This window comes from Choloepus didactylus, chromosome 3, assembly GCF_015220235.1.
Source record: "Choloepus didactylus isolate mChoDid1 chromosome 3, mChoDid1.pri, whole genome shotgun sequence".
NCBI classification, from domain to species: domain Eukaryota; kingdom Metazoa; phylum Chordata; class Mammalia; order Pilosa; family Megalonychidae; genus Choloepus; species Choloepus didactylus.
The window spans coordinates 122,669,137-122,693,644 of NC_051309.1; the positions used below are offsets into that span (position 1 = coordinate 122,669,137).

Sequence of the window (24,508 nt, forward strand, 5' to 3'; positions counted from 1 at the left end):
TGGCTGATTTGTCCACTATTTTATAACTTAGCTACTCAGCTAAATTCTAGACCACCAATAGAACTGAGGCATGTACATTGTGAACTCAAACCTAGAATGTATGAACATGTGACCATTTATCTATGTGTGTACTTGTGTGCCTTGGAATGTGTGATTCTAACCTCTCTGGGTATCTGATGTTATTCTGAAGCCAAATCTATAGTAAGTTATGCTATTTGTTTGCATGATTAATTGTTTTGGCTATACTGTTTCTATTTGATTTTCAAGGTAAAAGAAAAATGTTGCAGGGGACTTTAAAATAGAAAAAATCCATAAGTCTTTTTTTCAAAAATGGGAAACTTTCATTATTCAATATACAGTTCACAGAATGCCAACATTCAGGGGAGTTAAGAATTGATATGTTTTGGAATTGAAAATGATTATTTATACATGAAATTGATCAAAATTTCCAGGGGGACTCTTGCCTGAAGGAAAATTTCCTAGGCTCTGGCCTCTGCTATACTTACCTAACAATGAGCCATACAACTCTGGACAGATGGTTGGATTCCAAAGTATTTCTCATGTTACAACACTTTCTTCCTATTGTCTCCTCTGAATTCTAGAAGGAAAAGGGAAAATGCTGTAACTTTCAAAGACTATAAAGAATATCATCAGTCTGTTTTAGGGAATCAAAAATACTAAAAATTAATTACCTTTAAAATCTCTTCCTATTTTTAGAAACATTTTCTTGGTTAAAATCTAATTGCTCATTGCAGACAGTATGATTTATCTTCCTTACTATCTTTATTGCCAGATATAAAAAATAGAAGATGCATATATGTCTATTCCTACCAGATCTCTTCTGTATTCTCTGTCTCAAAGTATAGCACCATCTTCCATCCAGTTTTGAAGCCTAGGATTCATCCTTAACACCATTCATATCCATCCAACATCAATACAGTATTTACTCCCTAAATAGCTTTCAAATCTACCTAACTGTCTACATCTCTAAAACTACCAACCGGATCCCAGATTACAACATCTCTCACCTGGATTAATGCAAGAGCTACCTCACTGATCTATGGGCAGTCACCCTTACCCCCAACCCCTGCCCATCTAATACACACTGCAGCCAGAACCACAGTGATCTTTTCCAAATGCAAACATTGTCCTGTTTCAACTGCCACAAGTAGTTTCCTATCACTTTCAGGGTAAAGGCAAAATTCATTACCTGGCACACAAGATTCTGCACAGCCCTTGCTTACCTCTCAGCCTCACCTCATATCAACTTTCTCTTTTTATCTCTAGTTCAGCCAATCTGGTCTTTGTTCATTCCTTCTATATTTCCTTCTATGTCAGGGCCAGTCCCCACCATTTCAATTTCAATAATTCTTATTCCTCTTTCTGAGCTTATTTCAGGCATCACATCGTCAGAGAAGCCTCCATTGACCTGACCTAGCTTTACCCAAATGATTGCATCCTGTTGTTTGCCCTCATAGAGCCACATATCTTATCTCTCTTTCATGATGCTTAGACAAAAGGAAAAGATTTTTATGATCCTGTGCATCAGGAATTGGGGTTTCCATCAGGATACAAAGCAAAGAAATATATTTTTTTAGTAATTAACTTGTAAAACTCAAGCCATTTCTAAGGCACTGAGAAAAATATACATAACAATATTATACTCAAGGGTTCTCAAAAGAGCTAGGGATTTTTCAGTAAATAAACATCAGATATTCTTTGGCAACAGACACTGTTGTCTATCTAGACTGCCGTTGAGTATGCAACTTATGAGGTAAAAGGATCTTAGCAATTGTTCCAACCAACCCCCTCAAAATACAGATAAAAAAGTAACTCAGCAGTCTCACAAATAGTTAATGAAAGAGAATGAAGTGGAATCAGTCAACAAATAGCAACTAATAATGTTGATCCCCATTATGTGTACTAGTTTCCTATTTCTAGATCTTCTTTTCATTACTACTTTCTGTCTGCTTAAACCGTTCACAGAAACAGAGCAATTAAAATTTACTTTAATTTGCCAGTGTAAAAGAAGGCTGCTTCCTCTCTTAAGGAAATGACACAGCACCCATAAAATAGTATTATAAGCCCTTTGACAAAGGGTTGATGTGCTGCTGAAATTACATTGTAATACACAGCTTTATTTCTTTGTAGACCAGAGCTTGTAATTCCTTGTTTTACCAACCTTTCTACAATCCTAAAAAAGAATCCTAAGTAAGAAGAAATTCCTTTTTGCTCCACTTTAGGACTTGAAGAAAAGCGTGTCCTACTCACCCATAGCTCACTCAAAGCAAAGTTGGTTCTTAACCTTCTCAGTCACCAAATATATTTCTCAGTCTCCATACCAGACTTCTGTTGCAGTCAGTGTTTCCCTTTTTCAGGGAATGGTGGGGATGGGATATTATTGCTTGTCCACCCTAGTCCGCTCCTTGGCTTTCTTCTGGATGCAATACTCAAAAGGGATGAGGCATATACTACTCTATTCTTTGTGACAACAGTATGAGTAAAGTTCTGACCAGCACTTACTGCTTGGAACACAGAGAGGCAGGCTAATGGCCAGTTTCTGCCACAAAACATTGTGACATATAGATACTTGAGCTAAAAGGGACATTGGAAACCATCTATCCAACAACCCAATGCACACAGGAATACTTTCTGAAATATGTCAAACAGAGGAGGGGTTAAATGTATGCTTAAATAGTTCCACTAATTGCTCACTACCTCACTTATATGAATTCTTTCATGTAGCTAGAGGTTTACATTCATGAACTATGCTTGTGTTTCCAGTATCGACAAATACATGATTGTTTTAATGAAACAAGTACGAGGCATTTTGAAGTTTTGCTTTGGCAGTTCTATCTATGTAAAGTATGTATGTGGGTGCTTTACAATCTAAAACAAGATGTATATCAGCCAGGTTTGCATGAGAAACTCACAATTTAGATCACATGGTTGACTCATCCTTCATATTCTGTTCTTCTTAAGTCATAGAATGTAAAAAAGGAGAGAAAAAATGTTTTCTTGCTTTTTCAAATTCAAATCAAAAGAAAGTACCATAAAACTCCTAGAAGATAATGTAGGAAAACATCTTCAAGACCTTGTATTAGGAGGCCACTTCCTAGACTTTACACCCAAAGCACAAGCAACAAAAGAGAAAATAGATTAATGGGAACTCCTCAAGCTTAGAAGTTTCTGCACCTCAAAGGAATTTCTCAAAAAGGTAAAGAGGCAGCCAACTCAATGGGAAAAAATTTTTGGAAACCATGTATCTGACAAAAGACTGATATCTTGCATATACAAAGAAATCCTACAACTCAATGACAATAGTACAGACAGCCCAATTATAAAATGGGCAAAAGATATGAAAAGACAGTTCTCTGAAGAGGAAATACAAATGGCCAAGAAACACATGAAAAAATGTTCAGCTTCACTAGCTATTAGAGAGATGCAAATTAAGACCACAATGAGATACCATCTAACACCGGTTAGAATGGCTGCCATTAAACAAACAGGAAACTACAAATGCTGGAGGGGATGTGGAGAAATTGGAACTCTTATTCATTGTTGGTGGGACTGTATAATGGTTCAGCCACTCTGGAAGTCAGTCTGGCAGTTCCTTAGAAAACTAGATATAGAGCTACCATTCGATCCAGCGATTGCACTTCTCGGTATATACCCGGAAGATCGGAAAGCAGTGACACGAACAGATATCTGCACGCCAATGTTCATAGCAGCATTATTCACAATTGCCAAGAGATGGAAACAACCCAAATGTCCTTCAACAGATGAGTGGATAAATAAAATGTGGTATATACACACGATGGAATACTACGCGGCAGTAAGAAGGAACGATCTGGTGAAACATATGACAACATGGATGAACCTTGAAGACATAATGCTGAGCGAAATAAGCCAGGCACAAAAAGAGAAATATTATATGCTACCACTAATGTGAACTTTGAAAAATGTAAAACAAATGGTTTATAATGTAGAATGTAGGGGAACTAGCAGTAGAGAGCAATTAAGGAAGGGGGAACAATAATCCAAGAAGAACAGATAAGCTATTTAACGTTCTGGGGATGCCCAGAAATGACTATGGTCTGTTAATTTCTGATGGATGTAGTAGGAACAAGTTCACTGAAATGTTGCTATATTGTGTAACTTTCTTGGGGTAAAGTAGGAACATGTTGGAAGTTAAGCAGTTATCTTAGGTTAGTTGTCTTTTTCTTACTCCCTTGCTATGGTCTCTTTGAAATGTTCTTTTATTGTATGTTTGTTTTCTTTTTAACTTTTTTTTTCATACAGTTGATTTGAAAAAAGAAGGGAAAGTTAAAAAAAAAAAAAAAAGAAAAAAAGACAAACAAGGAAAAAAAAAAAAAAAAGATGTAGTGCCCCCTTGAGGAGCCTGTGGAGAATGCAGGGGTATTCGCCTACCCCACCTCCATGGTTGCTAACATGACCACAGACATAGGGGACTGGTGGTTTGATGGGTTGAGCCCTCTACCATAAGTTTTACCCTTGGGAAGACGGTTGCTGCAAAGGAGAGGCTAGGCCTCCCTGTATTTGTGCCTAAGAGTCTCCTCCTGAATGCCTCTTTGTTGCTCAGATGTGGCCCTCTCTCTCTCTGGCTAAGCCAACTTGAAAGGTGAAATCACTGCCCTCCCCCGGCATCGTGGGATGGAGAACATCTTCTTGACCAAAAGGGGGATGTGAAAGGAAATGAAATAAGCTTCAGTGGCAGAGAGATTCCAAAACGAGCCGAGAGATCACTCTGGTGGGCACTCTTACGCACACTTTAGACAACCTTTTTTAGGTTCTAAAGAATTGGGGTAGCTGGTGGTGGATACCTGAAACTATTAAACTACAACCCAGAACCCATGAATCTCGAAGACAGTTGTATAAAAATGTAGCTTATGAGGGGTGACAGTGGGATTGGGAATGCCATAAGGACCAAACTCCACTTTGTCTAGTTTATGGATGGATGTGTAGAAAAGTAGGGGAAGCAAACAAACAGACAAAGGTACCTAGTGTTCTTTTTTACTTCAATTGCTCTTTTTCACTCTAATTATTATTCTTGTTATTTTTGTGTGTGTGCTAATGAAGGTGTCAGGGATTGATTTAGGTGATGAATGTACAACTATGTAATGGTACTGTGAACAATCGAAAGTACAATTTGTTTTGTATGACTGCGTGGTATGTGAATATATCTCAATAAAATGATGATTAAAAAAAAAATGCAAAAAAAAAAAAAAAAAAAATTCAAATCAGCCTCTTACAGTGAGGCCATTGGGTAGAAGAGCACATTTTACCCCAACACCAACACAATAAATCACTGCTTGAACATTTCAATTATTACTTCATTGCATGGATAAACTCAGAGACAGAGGGATGAAAGCCATCCATATATCTGTTATTTTCTTCCCTTTCAGACTGTCTTGTTTTGATTATAAATTCTACTTGCCCTATCAAGAGTGTCTAAGCCAGACAGGAATGCCACTATCTATTCTGGCCAAGTCAGAAATAGCATAATTTTCTTATCTTGTTTACAATGTACTTTATTTAATAAAGGGAAGACAAATGATTTGTTAATCAAGTAAATTTGTTTTCTATTTATTTGTCAGGCATTTTTATTCTGTCAGTAAAGTTATTTTGTTTTTGAAGTTACATTGACTACAATACTTCATTGCATCATACTCATATTTACATAAGACATCCCTCAACTGTTTTGTTAAATGGCAATATAACTAGATCTATTGATCTATATGATCTAGAAAATTGAGTTTCTGGGATATTTTATCTTTTTTATTAGGCAATGTGCCTGGCAGTGAAGAACTTTAAATTTAGCATCTATCATTGTCTATCTCAGTCTATCTACATTATATGATGCTAAATACCATGAAGAATCCTGCACAGGGGAAATCATCAGTGAGTTATGAGAATGCTAAACTTCATATCACCATGTGCTTGTGCCTGAATATTAGAACTGTGAGCCAGATGCTTCCTGTAGGCTTCTGGAGAGGTGCCACTGGGATCCTGAAGGCACTGATGTGAAGTATGTGTAAGATACATAAATCATAGGGCATATTCATTTCATTTGGCTCTGAATGACTTCACTGTGGGTAACTGGGGGTCTGCACCAGGACCTTTCCCTTCTTCTCCCTGATGCCTTTGAGGTGCTGGCTGCCTAGACCAGACCCTGCAGTAATTTCACACACTCCGCTAATAAAATCCTCAGAGGCTGTCATGTATTTTCATGTATTTGCTCTATTATCCCTCCCTGTTTGAGTCTTACAGATAATTGATGATGCTTCAGTTAATCATCTCTCCCCCTCTTTTGTTCACCATGTACCTCAGCCTTGAAGGGGCCCTTTTATTGAGAATCGGTGTCTTCTCCTAGGTAATTGATCACCACAGACCCAGGGACACTCAATTCATCGTCTGGGGAAGGGTGATCATCATGAATAATCAAAAAGGTGTAGCTGTGCTACTGCAAGAGTGCAAGCAAGTGCTGGACCAGTTCTTGTTGGAGGCACCAGATGTGTCAGAGGAGGACAAGAGCAAGGACCAGCAGTGCAGAGGTGAGATTTTGAAGGGGACTCCAGGGGTGAGCCAGCAGGTTCACTCTCCTCTCCTCTGCCCTATTTTTCTTCTCTTGGCAGATGACCACTGAGAAATGAGTGGATTTCTAGGGCATGAATGGGACATGGGCTGCCAGCGGACGGGTGAGGAGGAAGCCCACTTTGTTGCAGTGAATTGCTGTCAGTTCTAATTTTAGGCTTCAGTAAACATGAGGCTACAAGAAACAGTTTAGTTCAAGAAGAACAAAGGGTCCAAGTTGGCTGGTGCACGTAAATTTCAATTATTAAAAAATTGAAGCAACTTCTGAATGGTGGCACGTACTTTTTTTCAAACTAAGATTTTGTGCCTCATCAGTTTCCATAGACTTCTACAGTTTCCATAAATACGTCATCTCGCCAGTCCAATCTTTTTTTTTAAATCATGACACACTTCTCATGCTATTTCTCATGCTATATGTGAAGTATATCCACTGATATCTATAAACCATGATTGCACCAATATCAGATTTTAAGAACTTCGCTTTTTGCTCATTTCATAATTTGTGCCATTCATAGTTTTAGATAAGTCATTTTGGGGGAGGTTTCAATCACCAAGTCTAGAAAGTTAAAGCAATTCTTATTTCTTTAGGCAGTTTGGGAGAGGCAACCCTCTTTTCTTTGATGTCTTTTTAGCACTCTGATAATTTTTTTCTCCATTTCTCTAAGTGTATTCTTTTTACTTCTTTTTAATATTTTTCTTTGTATTTTTAGTGCTTTGTCTTCCCTTCCAGAAATAAGATCTCCCATATAAAATGTACATTCCTCATATCCTTTGTGCTGTTGTTCATTATGTAATGGGGAAAAGGTTTGGGGAGGTTTTCTTTCCCACGTTCCTGTACATAGACACAGACGTTTTTATGGGGGCATTTTTAGGCACCTGTAGAAGTCCTATTTGTAACCTGTCATTTGTGCTCCTTTCTAGATAACAGGATGTATATCCAGTCTTTTCACAGCCTTAGTTCACGTGATTTTCTTTCTTTACTAGCCAGCTACACCCATGGGTATTTTGCCTGTTATTTACACATGTGCGGGTCAGCCCAGGATCTCTCTGGCACCTACAAGCTCGGGGCAGGGTACTGGGCACCCCAGAGCCTGCTCTGTTGCTGGTCCTGGTTCTCCCCGGGGTGGCGTCGTGGTGCTCTGTTGCTCCTCCTGAAGAGGGTTTTCTCTTGTCCTTTTGGTCCACGGGGACTTTTGTCTCCTCAGCCCAAATTCCTTTAAGCTGGTGTTCTCCCTAGGGAAGACTCTGAACGCCCTAATCGGGTAGCATTTTCTTCTTTTTTTCTAACCAAACGCCACAGAAGAGGAGAAATAATCAGTTTAGTTCCAGATAAGGCAAATCACGGCTGTAAAATCACTAAATTAGACGCGGCCCCTCAGGTAGGCTGCTGCGGGAAGGGAGTGATCAGAGGGGAGAGGTGGCTACTGCTCTGTCGGGGGGTGACTGCCCAGGGTTGGCTGAATCCGATAAGCCGACGGGGAGGAAACCTACGCAGAGCAGCCACCGCCAGCCCGGTCGTGCTAACTGATCACTGCGGTGCGGGTGCGTTCCGCGAGGCGCGGGGATGGTGGGCTCGCTGGACGCGGGCGGATCGCAGAACCCTTCCGTCGGCAGGTGGTTTCCGAGCAGCCAGCGATGTCGTCATCTCGCGTGTGCACAGGGTCATGTCGTCAGCTCGCGTGTGCACAGGGTCATGTCATCAGCTCGCGTGTGCACAGGGTCACGTCTGGCGCGGAGCAGCCTGGGGACTCTGGAACACAGACACTGTAGTTTTTATTCTTTTCTCTCCTCCTCTCAATCCCACCCCTTTCCCTCAGAAATTGTCCTTGTCATCCTGGGTGACTAAACCTAACAACTCCCCCAGAGATGCAAAAGGAACTGAAATCCAGACAGGGATGCTTTTTAACGACGATTTTAGAGGCATCTTTCATTTCATGTCCTCCTTTGGACTCTCCATGTCCTGATGTGATCCTTAGGGAAAGTGTGGTGTGAAGGAGGCAAGAGTGTTATAAAGAATAGTTTTTCTTCATTATTAGGAAAACATTTGACAATGTTTAAACCATCTGTTCCCAAATGTGGTAACAGTCTGTGAACCCAGAAATCACATTTTTGTTGTCATTTGACTGCCTGCGTTCTCTCATAGATAGACTGTCCACATAATTTACTAGGGAAATTGGGAACTTTTGAGAGTGAAAGGAATGCTTTTCCTTCCTCATTAAGTATGCCAGGACAACTGACAGAAACCAGAACTGTCCAAGGCAAAAGGACTGAGTGGTTTTCCTATTCACGTATTATTAAGAAACATCCTTTAAGAAATTTTCTCCATTTGAAACATGGCGTCCATTAGAAACGTTTCAGAAGTTGAAACTATGTCTGTGGTGGCAAGAGGACCAGGCTTTCCAGGAGCATGTGACCACACAGTGCCCCACTCCCATGGCTCTGCTGTTGTTGGGGGAGTGCCGCCACATAGGAGGTGCTCAGAATGTTCTGGGTGGCTGGATGAGAGTGGGGAGGGCAATGATTTCAGTGTGATACTTGTAAGTCATCCTCAGTGATCAATCCAGATCATTCAGTGGCACGGCCCATCTGATATTCCCTCAGTGCCAAGCAGTCCTTCCCCACCTTGTTGCTGGAGACTGCCTTACATTTGCCCAGTTGGTGGCAAGTCCGCAAAAAAATCCTCATGCACCGTGCACAGGTCTCTTCTTTTTATAGCTCGCTGTCTCTCCTATCTCTTGTTTTACTTAGAATGTTTCATGCAGAAATAAAATGAAATCTTTTTTTTAGCCATCACAGTGTGATTTATAAAAGGGTTGAGACATGATGCCTGAAATCAGAGTCCTGTGAGGGAGACAGATGTGGTTACAGAGCAGCGAGATGAATGCTGAAAGGAGCTGACACCTGAGGGTTTGGGAGCACTCAGGAGAGGCCTCTCAGTTCAGTGCACTGGTTTGCTCACAGCAGGCTGACGGGTGGCAATGTTGACATTGAATGCTGAAGTCAGTGGACCTGAGTTTGATCATGAAGGGTCTGGGGGAAGAGCAATCCAGACAGTGAGAGCAGAATGTGCCAAACTCTTCAAGATTGTTTCTAGGACAAGGCCTGAGCCTTGTTGTGTTTTAGAAAAAGTGGGGATCAATAATGTGGAAGAAGGAGTGGAGGGGACAACATTGGATGCAGTTGTTTGGGCAAGAAATTACTGATAATGAAGAGGAGGAACTGGACTTTAGGATATACAGTATTTGATAAACAGATGTGGGGAGTGAGAAAGAGCAAAATGTATATAGACTGACTCCTGATTTCAGATTTGGGTGACTCACTGGATGGTGGTGTCATTCATGAAAATAGGGAATACAGGGGAAAAAAACAAATTTAGAGAAACAGTGATACATAGAGTTTTAGATATGTTGTGTTAAGTTTGAGATGCCTGCCAAACAAATATCTGGAGATTTATAGCTGGCAGTCTTATATACAGGTCTACAATCCCTTATACAAAACCCTGGGGCCATATGTATTTCAGAATTCAGAGTTTGTCAAATGTTTGGAAAATACGTAGTACATGCTAGTACATGTACCTTATGTTACATTCAGTTCACTCCAGCAGAGTCTGGAGCAGCACTATATCAAATACATTAAAATTTTCGCAGCAAACCCTTCAAATGATCACACTAGGTATGATAAGTAAGACAGTAAATAGTCTCTAGTCAATTCAAGTCTGGTTTTGATACTAAACTTAAGAAAAAACTTTCAGTTTGCGGAGCTTTTGGGGTTTCTAAAATTTAAATAGAGGATTATAGGCCTGTATAAGCATGTCTGGTGCTAAAAAGAGGTCTAACATATTTACTAATGGGAAATAGGGCTGTTTCCATAATTAATTAGTACTATTTCAAATCTCATTTGTGTTTTTCTTATTCATTTTCTCTGTCCAAATGTGGTCCATGGGGAAAGTGTGAAATGAGGTGAGGTCTTGCAGGAACAACAACAAAAAAGGACTATACAAATTGACTCTGCATTGTCCAGCTGCTGCCAATCCAAAATGCCATTCCATCCCAGTCCCTTTCTCATTTTACAGGGAAAATAATATTTCCTTCATTCTTTTCTCTGATTCTTCATGCAGAGACAGTCACTGAAGTGCTTTACTTCCTGCTAAAAACCCTTTTTAATGCCTGACTACCCCAATTTACCTGTAGGGCAAAGTAGAACAGGGCCACCCCTGACAGATAGCTTCTCGCTATTATTCTTTGAGTCAGAACCAATGCTTAGACCAGCCAGCAAGAGGCAGGGAATTTTTTTTTTGCAGCCGAGGTACTTCATCATAACATTGGATGCTCAACAGCCTTTTCTCTGACTGCAATTTCCTTACCTGAACTCTGACCTTTTCAGCTTCACTCCCCAGCGAGTTAAGGACCCTGATCCAGGAGGCAAAGGAAATGAAGTGGCCCTTCGTGCCTGAGAAGTGGCAGTACAAACAAGCCGTGGGCCCAGAGGACAAAACAAACCTGCAGGATGTGATTGGCGCCGGGTTGCAGCCGTTACTGGTAGGAAGAGCCCCGCCACCTGTTCCCTGACACCGCCAAGTGAGGCATTTAGACTCTAAGTGGTCTAATAGATTAAATTTCTTTGAGGCACAAGACAGCCCCCTTCCCTTTTGGTCGACTCTGCCAGACTTACTAGTGTGGGGGGAAAAGCTGTTAGAAAAGCCTCGCTTGGCCATAAGACCTTCTGCTGGAAAGCCAAATCCAGTAGAAGTGAAGAAGGGTGGTCAGTGGGCCTAATGTGAAACCCATCATTCTGACAAATTTATGTGCCCTTGGTGGACCAGAAGTATTAGTTCTGTTGCCACCATGCCTCATGGAGTTTTTTTTTTTTTTTTTTTTATTCTGAAATGTCACTTTTTAAAAGTTGGGTAGAGAAAGAAAATAAATGCATTGCTATTATGTCAAGGTGACTTTCTAAGCTGTGGAATCCTGGCATGTCCCTGCCCTAGGCCCCACCTGGGGTCATGCATACACCTTTATCTTCTCATGACTAAGGATGTTCAGGAAGCATCAAGTCAACTGACGATGTGCTTATTCCTAAACTCATTTACTGCAAATTAATCTAACTTGTACCTGTACTCCAGATAGCAGAGAACCCCAAGAAAAACACATAAGCTCAGATTTGGGCTCAGAATTCAGGCTTAGGTTCTAGGATGTTACAAGAAGTGCTGTTTTCCTTTTGGGTAGCATCGCTTTTTTTAGCCACCTTCTCTCTGATGATCGTCAAGGAAGAAAATCTACTAGCTTACATGTAATTTATCTCACATAAAAATATATTAGTCAAGAGACAGGCATTAGAAGCAATGACAGTGTCCTAAAAATTTTGTTTTTCTATTTATTTGTGATTATGTTTGGGTCATCCCCAAATAATGTACAGAGATTGTTTTTGTCCAGAGGAAAATAAATCTAGGAGAGTCACTCTGATCTAGATAAACATCGGAGCATCTTTAAAAACTTGGGACAGTAATCACTACCTCCTCTATCCACAACAAACAACAAACAAACAAAACAGGTTAAATAGATGGAGGATTGCAGGCAAAGAAAAGTGGAAAGCATGCAATGGTGAGTCAGAGCTTTTAAATAAGAATGCTTGGTATTAGTGGAGAAGTGGAATGGAATAATAACTATAATTTATATATCATTATAGACTTAATAAAGTGTTTTCACATGTATCATCTCACTTAATTCTCAAAATAACTCTGCATGATTATTACCATTAACATCCCTGTTTTACAAATGAGAAAATTAAAGTGCAGGGAGATTAACAGGCCAGTAAGTAGTGGAGCTGTGACTCCCAGCCCACTCCTCCGGCTGCAGTTCTCCCTCTGGAAACCCTATGTGCAGAATACGAAAGCACTGTTAGAAGCCCGGAGACTTGCTGACTCTAAAGCAGGCTACAGGCTGCCCACTAAAACTTTCTGCAATGTTCCATGTCTGCACTATCCAATACATTAGGTCCTGACCACATGTAGCAATTGAGCACTTGAAATATGGTTAGTTTGATGAAGGAACTGAATTTTAGTTTTACTTCATTTTAATGGATTTGTATTTAAATAGCCACATGTGGCTAGGGGCTGCTATCATATTATTGGACAGTGCTGCTCCAAAGCAGTGGTTCTCAAAATGAGGTCCCCAGGCAACAGCATCAAGCATCACCTGGGAACTTGTTAGACATGCAGATTCTTGGGCTCCACCCTAGACTTACTGAATCAGAAATTCTGGGGGATGGGGAACAGCGATCTGCACTAGACAAGCCCCCCAGATGATTTTGATCCATGCTAACATTTGAGAACCACTGCTTAAAAGAGAAGAGTAGGATGGTGAGCGAAGGGGGGAATATAGTCACCTGTCAGGGATTTGGGTGGAAGAGGGGCAAGGAAAGGAGTAAAGGGCTTGTGAAGGTGCTTGTGGAGAATCCTGTGTGGTGATGGCAGTTCAACCAAAAAAGACATCTCTTTTTCCGTCAATTCAGGGAACTATTGTTTAGATTGGAGCCATTTCCCTAGAGCCATGACTGTTTCACTTGCTTGGAGAGTCCTCGTGTGAGGCAGCCAGGGGCATGTAGGAACTTTACAGAGATTCCAAAGAAGGTGAGAGCAGAATAGCCTCACAGGGGGAATGACCCCTAGTTTGACCTTTGGGCCTTAGAAATTTCCTCTGAATTTTGAACATAGGCTGAAAGACTAAGATGCATCACTAAAAGCAGAGTTTTACTACTCTATTTCCACTCTGCAATCACCAGATCCCTTTCTCCACCTTTATTCAAAGCTGATAGTGACATCAGCTGAAAAACTGAAGAGGGTAGTTTTTAAAAATCCAAATCTCTTTTGCATTTAGTGTTAATATGAGTTTGAACACAAGCTTCTCCTAGCTGTTAGAGTGTTTAAAGAGTCTATAATCCTCTCACTATCCTTCTAGATATCACAAAGTTTTCAAAATAAGGGAAATGGAGGCATAGAGAATTTAAGGAGCTTATACCCAGCTCATAAGGTCACTCAGTGATAGTGCTAAGAATCAGTCTATTAGCCCTTCTTTAGTCCCTGTTTAATCTGGGAGCTTTCTGAACTTTGAGCATCATTTTCTTTAGCTTACCCAGTGAGCTATAAATTAAGTGACCACACCTCCTAAAGAGTTTAAGGATGCTTTCCTATTGTATCATGCCCCAAGTGCACAATTGCTAAACCACTCTATTTTGTAAATACAGACAACTATGGCACCCTATGAGCCCATGCCACTTTTAATATTTTAGTTTGTCAAAAGTAGATCGTAAGTAAACTCTATGATTTGTTTTCATCCCAGTATACTGTTAGTTTCGATAGTAGGCTTTACTGAGGCTGGATGTTTATGTCTTAATAATTGATCAATTATAAATTTCCATTCTTAAAAGACAGATACATAAAGCAGCTGGGTTTGTCTTTTCAATTCACTTATTACCAGTTACAGTTTATTCATAAATCTAAACTTTCCATGAATTTTTTTAACCTTGAAATGAATGCTTCCCATAAAAGTGGCCTCTCCATTTTTAAAACTAGCATTAAACTTAGAATGTAAACACTTGTGTCGTTAACTCCACAGATAACAAAGTTAAGCATGGTATACTTAAGAAAAGACAAATCATAAACACTATTTTCCACTGTGCATAAGTTGATGAAATAAAAGGCCATTTATATTTTTACTCTCTTAGGCCAAATTAGGAAAAATCATATGTGTTTTGCATGTCGCTTTCTTTTCTCCACTGCCTCCCCCATTTCCTCCCTCCCCTGTCCTCCCCTCCCCCCACCCCATCCTTTTTCCTTTGGTGTGTGGCCACAGACAGAAATTTATGGCAGGGGCCAACCTCTTTTACACTCCACACAAAGCTTGCTGACTTGAGAGAGTTTGTCCGCTCTCTCCCAGAAAAAACACCTGCAGTACGCTCCCCAAGAAACCTGAAGAGATGGGAGATTAATGTGGCTGTAATAGCTGGGCAGTGTTTTTGGTATTATACCCTCTCCCCAGGTAGATGGGTCTTTTCCGAGATGATACCAATTATTTATTGCTGAAACATCTGTTGATAACTGCAGCTGCCCTTGTGAAACAAAGCATATCACGGGGTCACAGGCTATAGGGACCTAAAATCCTACCTCATGCTAGTTTTAAACTATTCAACAACACCCTCAAGTCCATGGGTTACCATCATCTTTAATGTCTCATCGTGCCATAGAAAATACTTTGTAAACACTGCCCTGCCCTTCAGGCTTTGAAGTATTATTTCATCTTCATTGGTAATTTATATTCCAGTGCCATTGTACTGTGGGAAAAAGAGGGGGAACCTTTTTTGTTTTCCATTTAATTGTATATTGCCTGACACTTTGACCTGTATTATTAGTATTAGTCAGAAAAAGGATTTTCTCCCTCTCTTATTTAAAAATAAAATTTCAAGGGAAAGTAAGCGCTCCTTCAGCTCTTTTCACTCAAAACAATGTTTACACTCTGAGAGGGAAAGATGAAAAGCCTGAGCAACTTTTTTCAAGTGTTGGAGAAGGGCATTGCAGTTTGTGAAAGAGAACAGTACGGCCCTTATAAATATCATTCAGCAAAACCTTTGATGGATTTTTCAGAAAGTATTGAAGGCATTTAGCGTGAGTTTCTGTTTAGCTCCATTTGGGGCTGCTGCGGTGGGTGTTGTTTCTGAAACCCCAGGGAATGAAGACACTGGCTTTAACATGGACGCCACCTTTTGTGATTTTCTCAATAACCTTCTCTCCTCTAAAAAGAACAGTTTCTATACAATTTTTTTTTAATCAGGAAGTGAAGCTTGTAAAAAGGGAGCATATTTGGATTTGCATGTCTGTGGCAGTTCGGGAAGGATTATTGTGACATTCTGGTTATGAACATTCTCCTCACACGTTTGGGGATCTGACACTAGTGGGGTCCTCTTCCGCGGAGGGTCCTTCTCTGCTCCAAGCCAGCCCCAAGTTCAGTGTGATGCCACTTCAAGGAGACAAAGGGTAACTTTTATAGATTGACTGAAGTCCAGTCCAAGGAGATGAAGCAGGATCAGAGTGCGGAGTTTTTCATCCACTTCCTTTTCAACCCTATAACCATGAAAATGGATAATCTGATAGACTTCGTGCCACAATTTTAAAACTATCTGTGCTACCTTGCAGTGATTTGAAGAGTGACCCAAAATAAGTTTGGTTGTTTTCTTATGCCGTCTTGAATGGAAAACTTTTGTGGATGAATAAAGAATGGTAAATTTAGCTTTCAGATGTTTTTTCTAATGTGCTTCTTTAGATTATTTCAACGTCTTCAATTTGCTGATATTTTTATTTTTGAACTATTTAAACTATTAAAGAGCCAAGAACTAAAACATATTTATGAATAAATATAACACCCTGTCATTACAAGATTGCAGGGATTTGTTTTTAAAACACGTCTAGTCTGATTAACTTGGGAGCAGAGAAGGTGGAGAAGTTTCCCTACCAAAGATCACCAGCATATGACTTTATTAGGAAATGAAATGTCAAGTTACAGAAAGAGAGTTGTCTGGTGTAAGGACTAGGTAAGAGGGTGAGACTCTTTTTTATATTGTCTTTTTAAATTTTTTTTTTTATTGTCAAAGGGAACAATAAAATTCTCTCCATTAATAAGTTCTTGGTTAAAAAGATAGTCTTAAAACTAATTTTAAATAAACACTATTCCAGGTGCCAATTTTCATATTAGTAATTGTTTTAATTTCCTTGGCTGCTCAAGCAAATACCATGCAACAGGTTGGCTTAAACAATGAGAATTTATTGGCTTATAGTTTTGAGGTGAGGAAAAAGCCCATATCAAGCCATCATCAAAGCAATGCTTTCTTCTTGAAGATGGGCATTCTGGGGCTGGCTGCAAGTCATCCTTGGTCCTGGGCTCCTCTGTCACATGGCGGCCTCTCCTGGCCTCTCCCATTTCTTATAGGTTCCAGGTTCTGTTGACCTGCCCTTTATTGCTTCCCATGGCTTTTGCTCTATCCATTTGAATTTCATTTCCCTTATAAAGGACTCCAGTAATAGGATTAAGACTCCTCCTGATTTAATTGGGCCACACCTTTAATGAAGTAACTTCATCAAAGGAATCACAGGAATAGAGTAAGCTTAAGAACATGTTTTTCTGGGGTGCATAGCTCTAAACCACCACAGTAATAGAGAATTCAAAATCAGAAGCAGTTGCTGTTTGCATTATGATTTTTTCAGCAACTGGTTTTGTTAAATGAGCTTTTCATCTTGAGCTCTGTGCTCTGCGACTCTAAGAGCTGAAATCTTTTTTATAGAATGCAAAAAACAAAATGGCTATAAACTTTGTATTCATTCGTTCCTTTGTTCATTCAACAAGTCCTTATTGAGTGTCAGTATGTGCCTGACATTTGATACAGGGCACTGAGAGAAATGCAAAAGAAATAGAAGATCCAGTTCATGTCCTGGAAAACTTCCACAAGAATGAAGAGATAGAACCATGCTTGTCAAAGGCCTGCTTATTGGAATGGTTCTTCCCATTTACTGATCACCTAATAGGTGGCAGGTGCTTTATATATTCTTCCAATTCTCACAACAACTCTCAGAGAGAGGTGTTTTTATTCCCATTTCACAGTTAGGAAAATTAATGCTTAGAGAAATTATATAACTTGCTCAAGGTCACAGTTTAAATTCCTCATCTCTTGATGGCCTGTTCTCTTTTCATGGCAACTGCCTCTCTCACAGAATTTTTATGAACACAGCCAGGCCTCTTGATGAAATACAGATTGGTCAACAGCTCCTCTCAAGCACAGTGGTCAACTGAAGAGGCCAGCAGATAAAAAAATGCAAAAGTATTCATATGAAATGCATTAAAGCATCAGTAGGGACCTAATGTTTATGAATCTAGACATAGTAACTAAAAGAGTAGTGGTACCATTGGGTTGACTCACACAAAATGAAATCAAATTGAAGTAACATCATGAATTTATCCAGAAACATCTTATTGAGTACGTACCAGACACTGGGCTATTTACAGGAATTCAGAGAAGATGTTGTGTAAGAGTCTGTAAGACATCTATGTGATAGAAGAGGTATAATGTGAACTCAGAAGACAAGAGTGACTGATTTTGCCTGGGAGGATCAGTGCCAACGGTACAATCTCAGAGGAGGTTAACAGCTGGAAAGGGCTGTAAGGATAAGAAGGAATTTGCTGGATAGAGGACATGGGAAAAGAAGAGTCTTCCATACAAACATAAGCAATGAGCAAATGTATATTACATTGGAAAAATGGCAGTGAGTCCAATGTGGCTGGTGCCGAGCAAATTACAAGAGAAGACTCAGGAAAATTTCACATTGTCATTCTGAAAACCCTAGTATAATATGCTAAGGAGGTAGAACTTTCTCCTGGGGTCTTTAAAGAGTCTTTTAAGAAGCAAAATGATAAATTTATAAAATAATGTATTCAGTGAAAGAGGAATGGTAAGGAAGGAAACCAGTTGTGAGATTATTGCCATATCTTGTAGGGGCTGGGCTGACAGTCAGGGACCCATACCACAGAGTCGTACTGGCTATTAAAATGTTGAAATACTTCTGTAGTGGTTGGTAAATAGCCACTGCCCAGAGGCTCCTGGTTTCTTCTTCCCTTTTCCTGACTGATCCAGGACACTCTGGATCTCTTCATGATCTGAAAAGTAAAGGTTTAATGCTTGGCTCATAAAGGACCCTGCTTCATCCAAATGATTGTTTTCCTTGAGGTTTTAACAATTTCTAAATAGTTTTAATACCCTCCCCTAAATAGCAGCCTGACCTAGGGGAGGAGATCAGAAGAATGAAGAGTTAGGAAAAGATCTGAGATATTTGTTAGAGATAGAAAACACAGTGTGTGTGAAGTGTGTGAAGTGTGTGAAGTCACCCTTGATGACTTGAAGGACAGTGATGCCATTACTTAAGGAGAGAGCACAGGAATAGAAGCAGGTGTGCCCCTACTTGTTTTCTCCTCTTGTGTGTCTTACGGGAAACTAAAACTCATGGTCGTCCTCTAAACTTCCCCCAGATACGTCCTCTTCTACAGACCACTTAGGGGCATCCCCAGCCAACCACTAGCACAAGCTAGAAACTGTAGGATCATTCTTGTCACTTTTCTCTCCCTTGCCTGCCATATAAACTCCACCACCAAGTCCAGTCAGTTTTACTTCCTTTATCTCCCCAAAGTCATCTAAGCCACCGCCACTACCCTTGTCCAGGCGGAAGCCATTTGTAACCTGGGCTCCTGCCATAGCTTCCTGAGTGGTTTCCCACATCCACTCTGCTCCATCCCTCCACCTTCTTTGTCCATACAAAAGTAATCTTTGCTAACTACAGATCTAGTCACATCACCTCACTGTGCCTAAGAAGGTCAGACTTCCTTATAAGGCCTGCAGGCCCTGCAAGACACAATTCTTTCCTCTACTGCCCTTGCCATACCCTCTCTAAACCACAGGGCCTCCTTTCAGCCCACACTCTATCCATATCTAATATGGCTATTATTCCTGGAATGCTCTTCCTTCCCCTCTTTGCCTAGTTAATTTCTATGCATCTTTCACATCTCAACTCTGGTCTCAGTTCTTAGGGAAACCTTCCCCGACATCTGAGATTAGATCAGAATCTCCCGGTTATAGACTCTGATATGGTATTGCTCCTTTGTAGAACTTTTCAGAGTTGCAGTTTGACTTTTCTTGTAGTTTGAAGATATGTACCCCAGAAAAACATGCTTTTAAACTTAATCCATTCCTGTGGGTGTGAACCCATTGTAAGTAGGATCTTTTCATGAGGTTACTTCAGTCAAAGTATGGCCCAGCCCAATCAGGATGGGTCTTAATCCTGTTACTAGTGTCCTTTATAAGCAGAATGAAATTCAGACAGATAGAGAGAAAGCCACTTGAAGCAAGAATCTGAAGGTCAACAGAACCCGAACCCATAAGAGAAGGGAGAGGCCAGAACAGGCTACCATGTGAGCTAAAGACCAAGAAACATAGGCAGCCATCCCCAGAACACTACAGTGTTTGAAAAGAAAGCACCACCTTGACTACGCCTTGATTTGGACTTTTTTCCCAGCCTCAAACCATAAGCAAATAAATACCCAATGTTTAACCTGACCCATTTCACAGTATTTGCTTGAGCAGCCCAGGAAACTAAAACATTTGTTTATGGGATTGTTTTTTTATTCCTTATTCTTTGTTGTGTGTATTATAGGGTTGGAGATCATGCATTTAGGGAAGACGCTGAGCTGCTGAGTAAAGAATAATCTTGTAAGGGTCACATGAATGTTAGCTTGAGGGAAGTGGAGAAAGGAGGTGTATTGGGAGCCATTATTGAAAACAACCTCAAGAATATGCTGATGAATGGGATGAAGTAGATTGAGGTGAATTGCAGTACTGTTCTCGAACATTCATTGTTCCCAAAGGACTTTCAGTACCTTCTTCTGAAAGGAATATACCTTCTCATGCTATTATCTGGCTTGGATACACGCCTTTTATTAGCCAATGAAATGTGATTGAAAGTGACATATACCAGTCCCAAGCAGAAGCTTTGCAAATCATTTGTGTGGTTCAGCAATTGGAAGTTTTCCTCTGCCCAATGTACAAGAGAAGGGTCACTCCCACAGCCTGGATCCTGGAAAGGACAAGACCCATGGAGCAGAGCCTCAGAACAGTAACTAAACTGCAGTTAGTATGAAATATGAACAAAAGAGAAATCATTAAAAGCACTGAAATTTTAGAGTTATCACAGTCTTACCAAATGAAAACTGACATGCAGATGTGGAGGACATTGAATCAAGAAAACTCTCAAATGACTTCAAGACCCTTAGCATGTAGACCTATGCCTCTATTAAACAAAACAAAACAAAACCTGTGTGCCTTAAACCAAATAGATTGGAAAAAACATAATGCCTCTCCTACTTTATTTAGTACATTCACTAGCCCAAGAATCATTTCCATTTGGTGTTCCAGGTATCTCAAGCTAAAGAGTTCCAAAACTGAACTCATCATCTCCCAACACCTTCTCCCTCCACCAACTAAATCTTAACCTCCTTCCATTATCACCATATCAGCAAATGACCCCACAAGCCACCCAGTTCCCCAAATCAGGACCTAGGAATCATCTTTGACTCTGTCTTTCCCCTATCCCTCATAGCTCATTGATGATTACCCAAGCTTACAGCTGTTGCTCCTAAATGTCTCCAAATGTATCTTCCTTTATCCAGTCCTACTGCTGCTATACTGGTTCCAGCCCTGTCCTCTTTTTTCTGGATTACGTCCAACTTCACTCTCTAACCGCAGTCATGTTCCCTGTATCAGTAAGGATAGGGTATGTTATGGTGAAAACAAAAATTCCAGGGGCTTAAGGCAATATAGGTTGTTCCTTCCTCTTGCTACATGTCCATCTGAGATCAGGAGCCCAGGTAGATGGAATCCTACCATCTAGAATGTTGCTGGTTGCCATGGCAGGGGGAAGGGAAACTGATGAGTTGTACATTGGTCTTAAAGCCTTCCATGAGGAAATGACCATCAGTCAAAATAAGCCATGTGGCCACACCTCACTTCAAGGGATCAGGGAACCACAGTCCTGCCATGTACTCAGAACGAAGAGACTAGAAGTACATCGATGAAAATACCAATGACCACTGCAGCCATCCAACTTTTCTCCACCCTGCAGCCAAGGACATCTTTCTAAAATAGGAACCTAACATTTTCCCCTGCTTAAATTTAGGGGAGGTAGGAATCTCCTTCCACACACAAAAAAAATGCAAGTCTTACAAAAACATCTAATACTAATCCTGAATTATAACAGGTTCTATATAAATTTGGATGGACATTTTCATTAATCTGGTGGGATTACTAGTTATTTTGTTCTTTAGTCTTCTTTGATTCTTCACAGTAAACATCTCTTACCATTATAATAAAGGAAGGGAGAAGGGGGGAAGAAGAGTGTCTGGTGAGCAGTTGCCTTTAAATGTAGATAGAGTCAGATGTTCAAAAACAAATTTCTCACCACTTTTCTAAGAGCAAGTACAAATACTGAACTGCTTATATCTAAACAAGGGAAAAACGAAAGTCAATTATTAATTGACCTGGACAGTGCATCTTTTCACTGATACAGTAGAGATTCAGAATGTAATGTTCTTGATTCCAATTCTTTTCTCTTCCCATTTCATGGCCTGCTACAAACTATGTATCATTATTCTTCTGTTATGTTTTCAGAGATAATTTTAGCACACACCCACATAGACTATGACATTCATGTAAACAAGTTATTTCTTTATTGAATGATAAAGCATCATTGCTGGGTGGAAATTTAGAGATCATCTATTTCAAACCGGTTATTTGATAGGCGGGGAAACTGAAATGCGGAGGGAGTAAGGCGTGGCCTGCCACAGTCAGTCAGTAGAAGTGACAGGACCACAACACCCAGATCTCACCCTGTGCTCAGTGTTTCCTTCCTGATCACACAGTTCCGTAGTTAAGTAAGGCTTCTGGGAAGGGCTATTGTAGGACTGGGGCAGCCTTTCCCTTGTTGCTATTATCTTGTTCTCTCTGCTGCCTAATAACCGGCCCTTCCACCTCTTCTGTTAATGTGATCTGATTTATTTCTCATAACAGAGTTAATTAAAGGAGAAATTTCATATTTTTCAGTTATCACCATTTAAAACTTTAATTTTTTTTTTACTAACATTATGGTTCTTGTTTTGAAAAGAAGCTAGATAAAAGGTTCAGATTCTTCACAAATAAATTTCATTTAATAAGTGAAAATTAGGTACCAAAAGAATGGAAACTTCGAAGGACAAATATTAACCCCAAGCCCTCTGTATTTTCAGACTATATGATAGAGTATGATTAAAATCACCAAGGATTTAAACCCTGCTCTAAAACTGTGCCAAAACTGCCCCTTTAATAAGGTACTTTCAAGTTGCAATGGAAGATAAATTAAAATGGTGGCTTGTCCTTAAAATTCTACCAACGAAATGTTGGTTGCCACAGAATCAGGCATGCGAAGTATCCTTTTGATGAGGGCTCGCCCTCTGTGGTGGATTTCATGTGTCCCGTAATGAGGCCTGAAGGCTGAGCCAAGCCCTGGAGGGGTTGATTCAACTGAGACAAGTGGGCAGAGCAACCCAACCCAAAATGCCAATAGAAAATGAACAAGTTAAAGTGTTGAGCAGACAACACTTCCAGAAAATGATAAATCCCAGAGACGTTATTCACTCACTCCCATGAGCAAGTCAGAATATCATCATATCCCACATCTTAAATATTTAAGTTAATAAGGAGCTTAAACAACACTATTATCTCCACGTATTTGATTCCTAGCACATGCCTGGCATTGTTTATATTAAGTTGAACCATATGAAAATGCTGTTGTATGTCAACAAAGTCAAATACTGGCAATTTCATAGAATTCAATCTGATACATTTTCTGCAACATATAATGTTGATGACGATATCCTAGGCCATCCCCTTTGACACCCCCTCCGCTTGCTGCCATCCTAACAGGATGTATAATCACCTGCCCTGCTTAATGAAACAAAGTTGCCTGATTTAGAAGGGCAAAAACCAAACATTTATAAGCTCCACAAATTCATAAGTTTTTGGAATTAGTCCTTTCTTTTTTAGGCTGTGTTTGCGTAGCACAAAAGAGAGATTTGTTGTTATTCCATTGATCTATTCACTCTGAATCAGTTGCTTTCAATTATTTTATTGCTCATCCCAGGAGTAAAAACTTTTGAGCATGTACTCACCATGAATTTATTTATATATTTAATAAATTATATGCATTACTATGCTTTACTGTATTCATATAATATATTTTATAGAATATATTAGAATATATAAGAAGAATGAGATAAAGATTGAATAGGGATTTTGAAATAATTTTCAAAATTGTATATTGACTTGAGAACCTTTTGCTCACACTCAAACTGTGATTAAATGGGTTTAATTAGTTTTTAAAAATCTTGGCTTCAGTGCTGTGCTTTGAAGATCTGACTAATACTATTTATTTCAATACTTTCTTTTAATGGCTGTCATAGTTGAAAAGTTTATCTCTCAAGGATATGTGGTTCCAAATAAAAGGGGTTGGCTATGATTACTAATTCATGATACTCATATTTCAATCTACCCATCAATTATGAAAAGTCATTTGTTGAGATTCAGCTAGCAAATTTCCACCTTCCCTAGTGTTAGTTGTGTATTCCTTCAAGATACTTTTAAACAAAAGATGTCAAAACCCACTGAAACTCTTCATTTGGAAGATTTTGAAGCAGGTTAAAATTTTCCCACTTGTGTGCAGATATTAAATTGGATTTACAGATGACATCATTTTTTCCATGCAATTTTATTGAGATATATTCACATACTATACAATCATCCACAGTGTCCAATCAGTTGTTCACAGTATCATCATACAGTTGTGTGTTCATCACCACAATCACCCCTTGAACACAATCATTACTCCAAAAAATAATAATAAAAATAAGAACAAAAATAAAAGTATAAAAGAACCCCCCAAACATCCCATTCCCCCCATTCCCCCCATTATTCATTTACTTTTTGTCCCCATTTTTCTACTCATCTGTTCATACACTGGATAAAGGGAGTGACACATTATTTTTAATACCAGAATAACAGTGATGAAAACACTTCTAACCCTCATTATTTAAAAAATATTTTTCAAAATACCTGTTAGGTAGTACACTGTTGTCAGCCACTTGTCATCACAGAAATGTTGGCAGATTCAGAACATTTGTCTTTTTATAAAAGAAAAATGCCTAGACCCTAAATTTGACCATTCCTTAAAGGACTTTGCCTTGAGATTTTTCAGTCTCCCCCCCCCATTATGAATTAT

At 39.7% G+C, this 24,508-nt stretch overlaps 1 protein-coding gene across 10 annotated transcripts in view; it reads left to right on the forward strand.

The window, feature by feature from the left end:
• ALPK1 (alpha kinase 1) overlaps positions 1 to 24,508 on the forward strand; it is a 149,500-nt gene that overhangs the window by 71,665 nt on the left and 53,327 nt on the right. For 7 of the 10 annotated variants that reach the window (XM_037830475.1, XM_037830482.1, XM_037830472.1 and 4 more), the window contains 2 exons: positions 6,395 to 6,575; positions 10,999 to 11,153. In XM_037830475.1, coding sequence (XP_037686403.1) covers positions 6,455 to 6,575; positions 10,999 to 11,153 — 276 coding nt within the window. In that variant the 5' untranslated portion in view covers positions 6,395 to 6,454. Of the gene's footprint in view, positions 1 to 5,269; positions 6,576 to 6,656; positions 11,154 to 24,508 lie in introns of those variants that run through there. The other 3 variants (XM_037830476.1, XM_037830481.1, XM_037830480.1) reach the window with 3 other exon arrangements.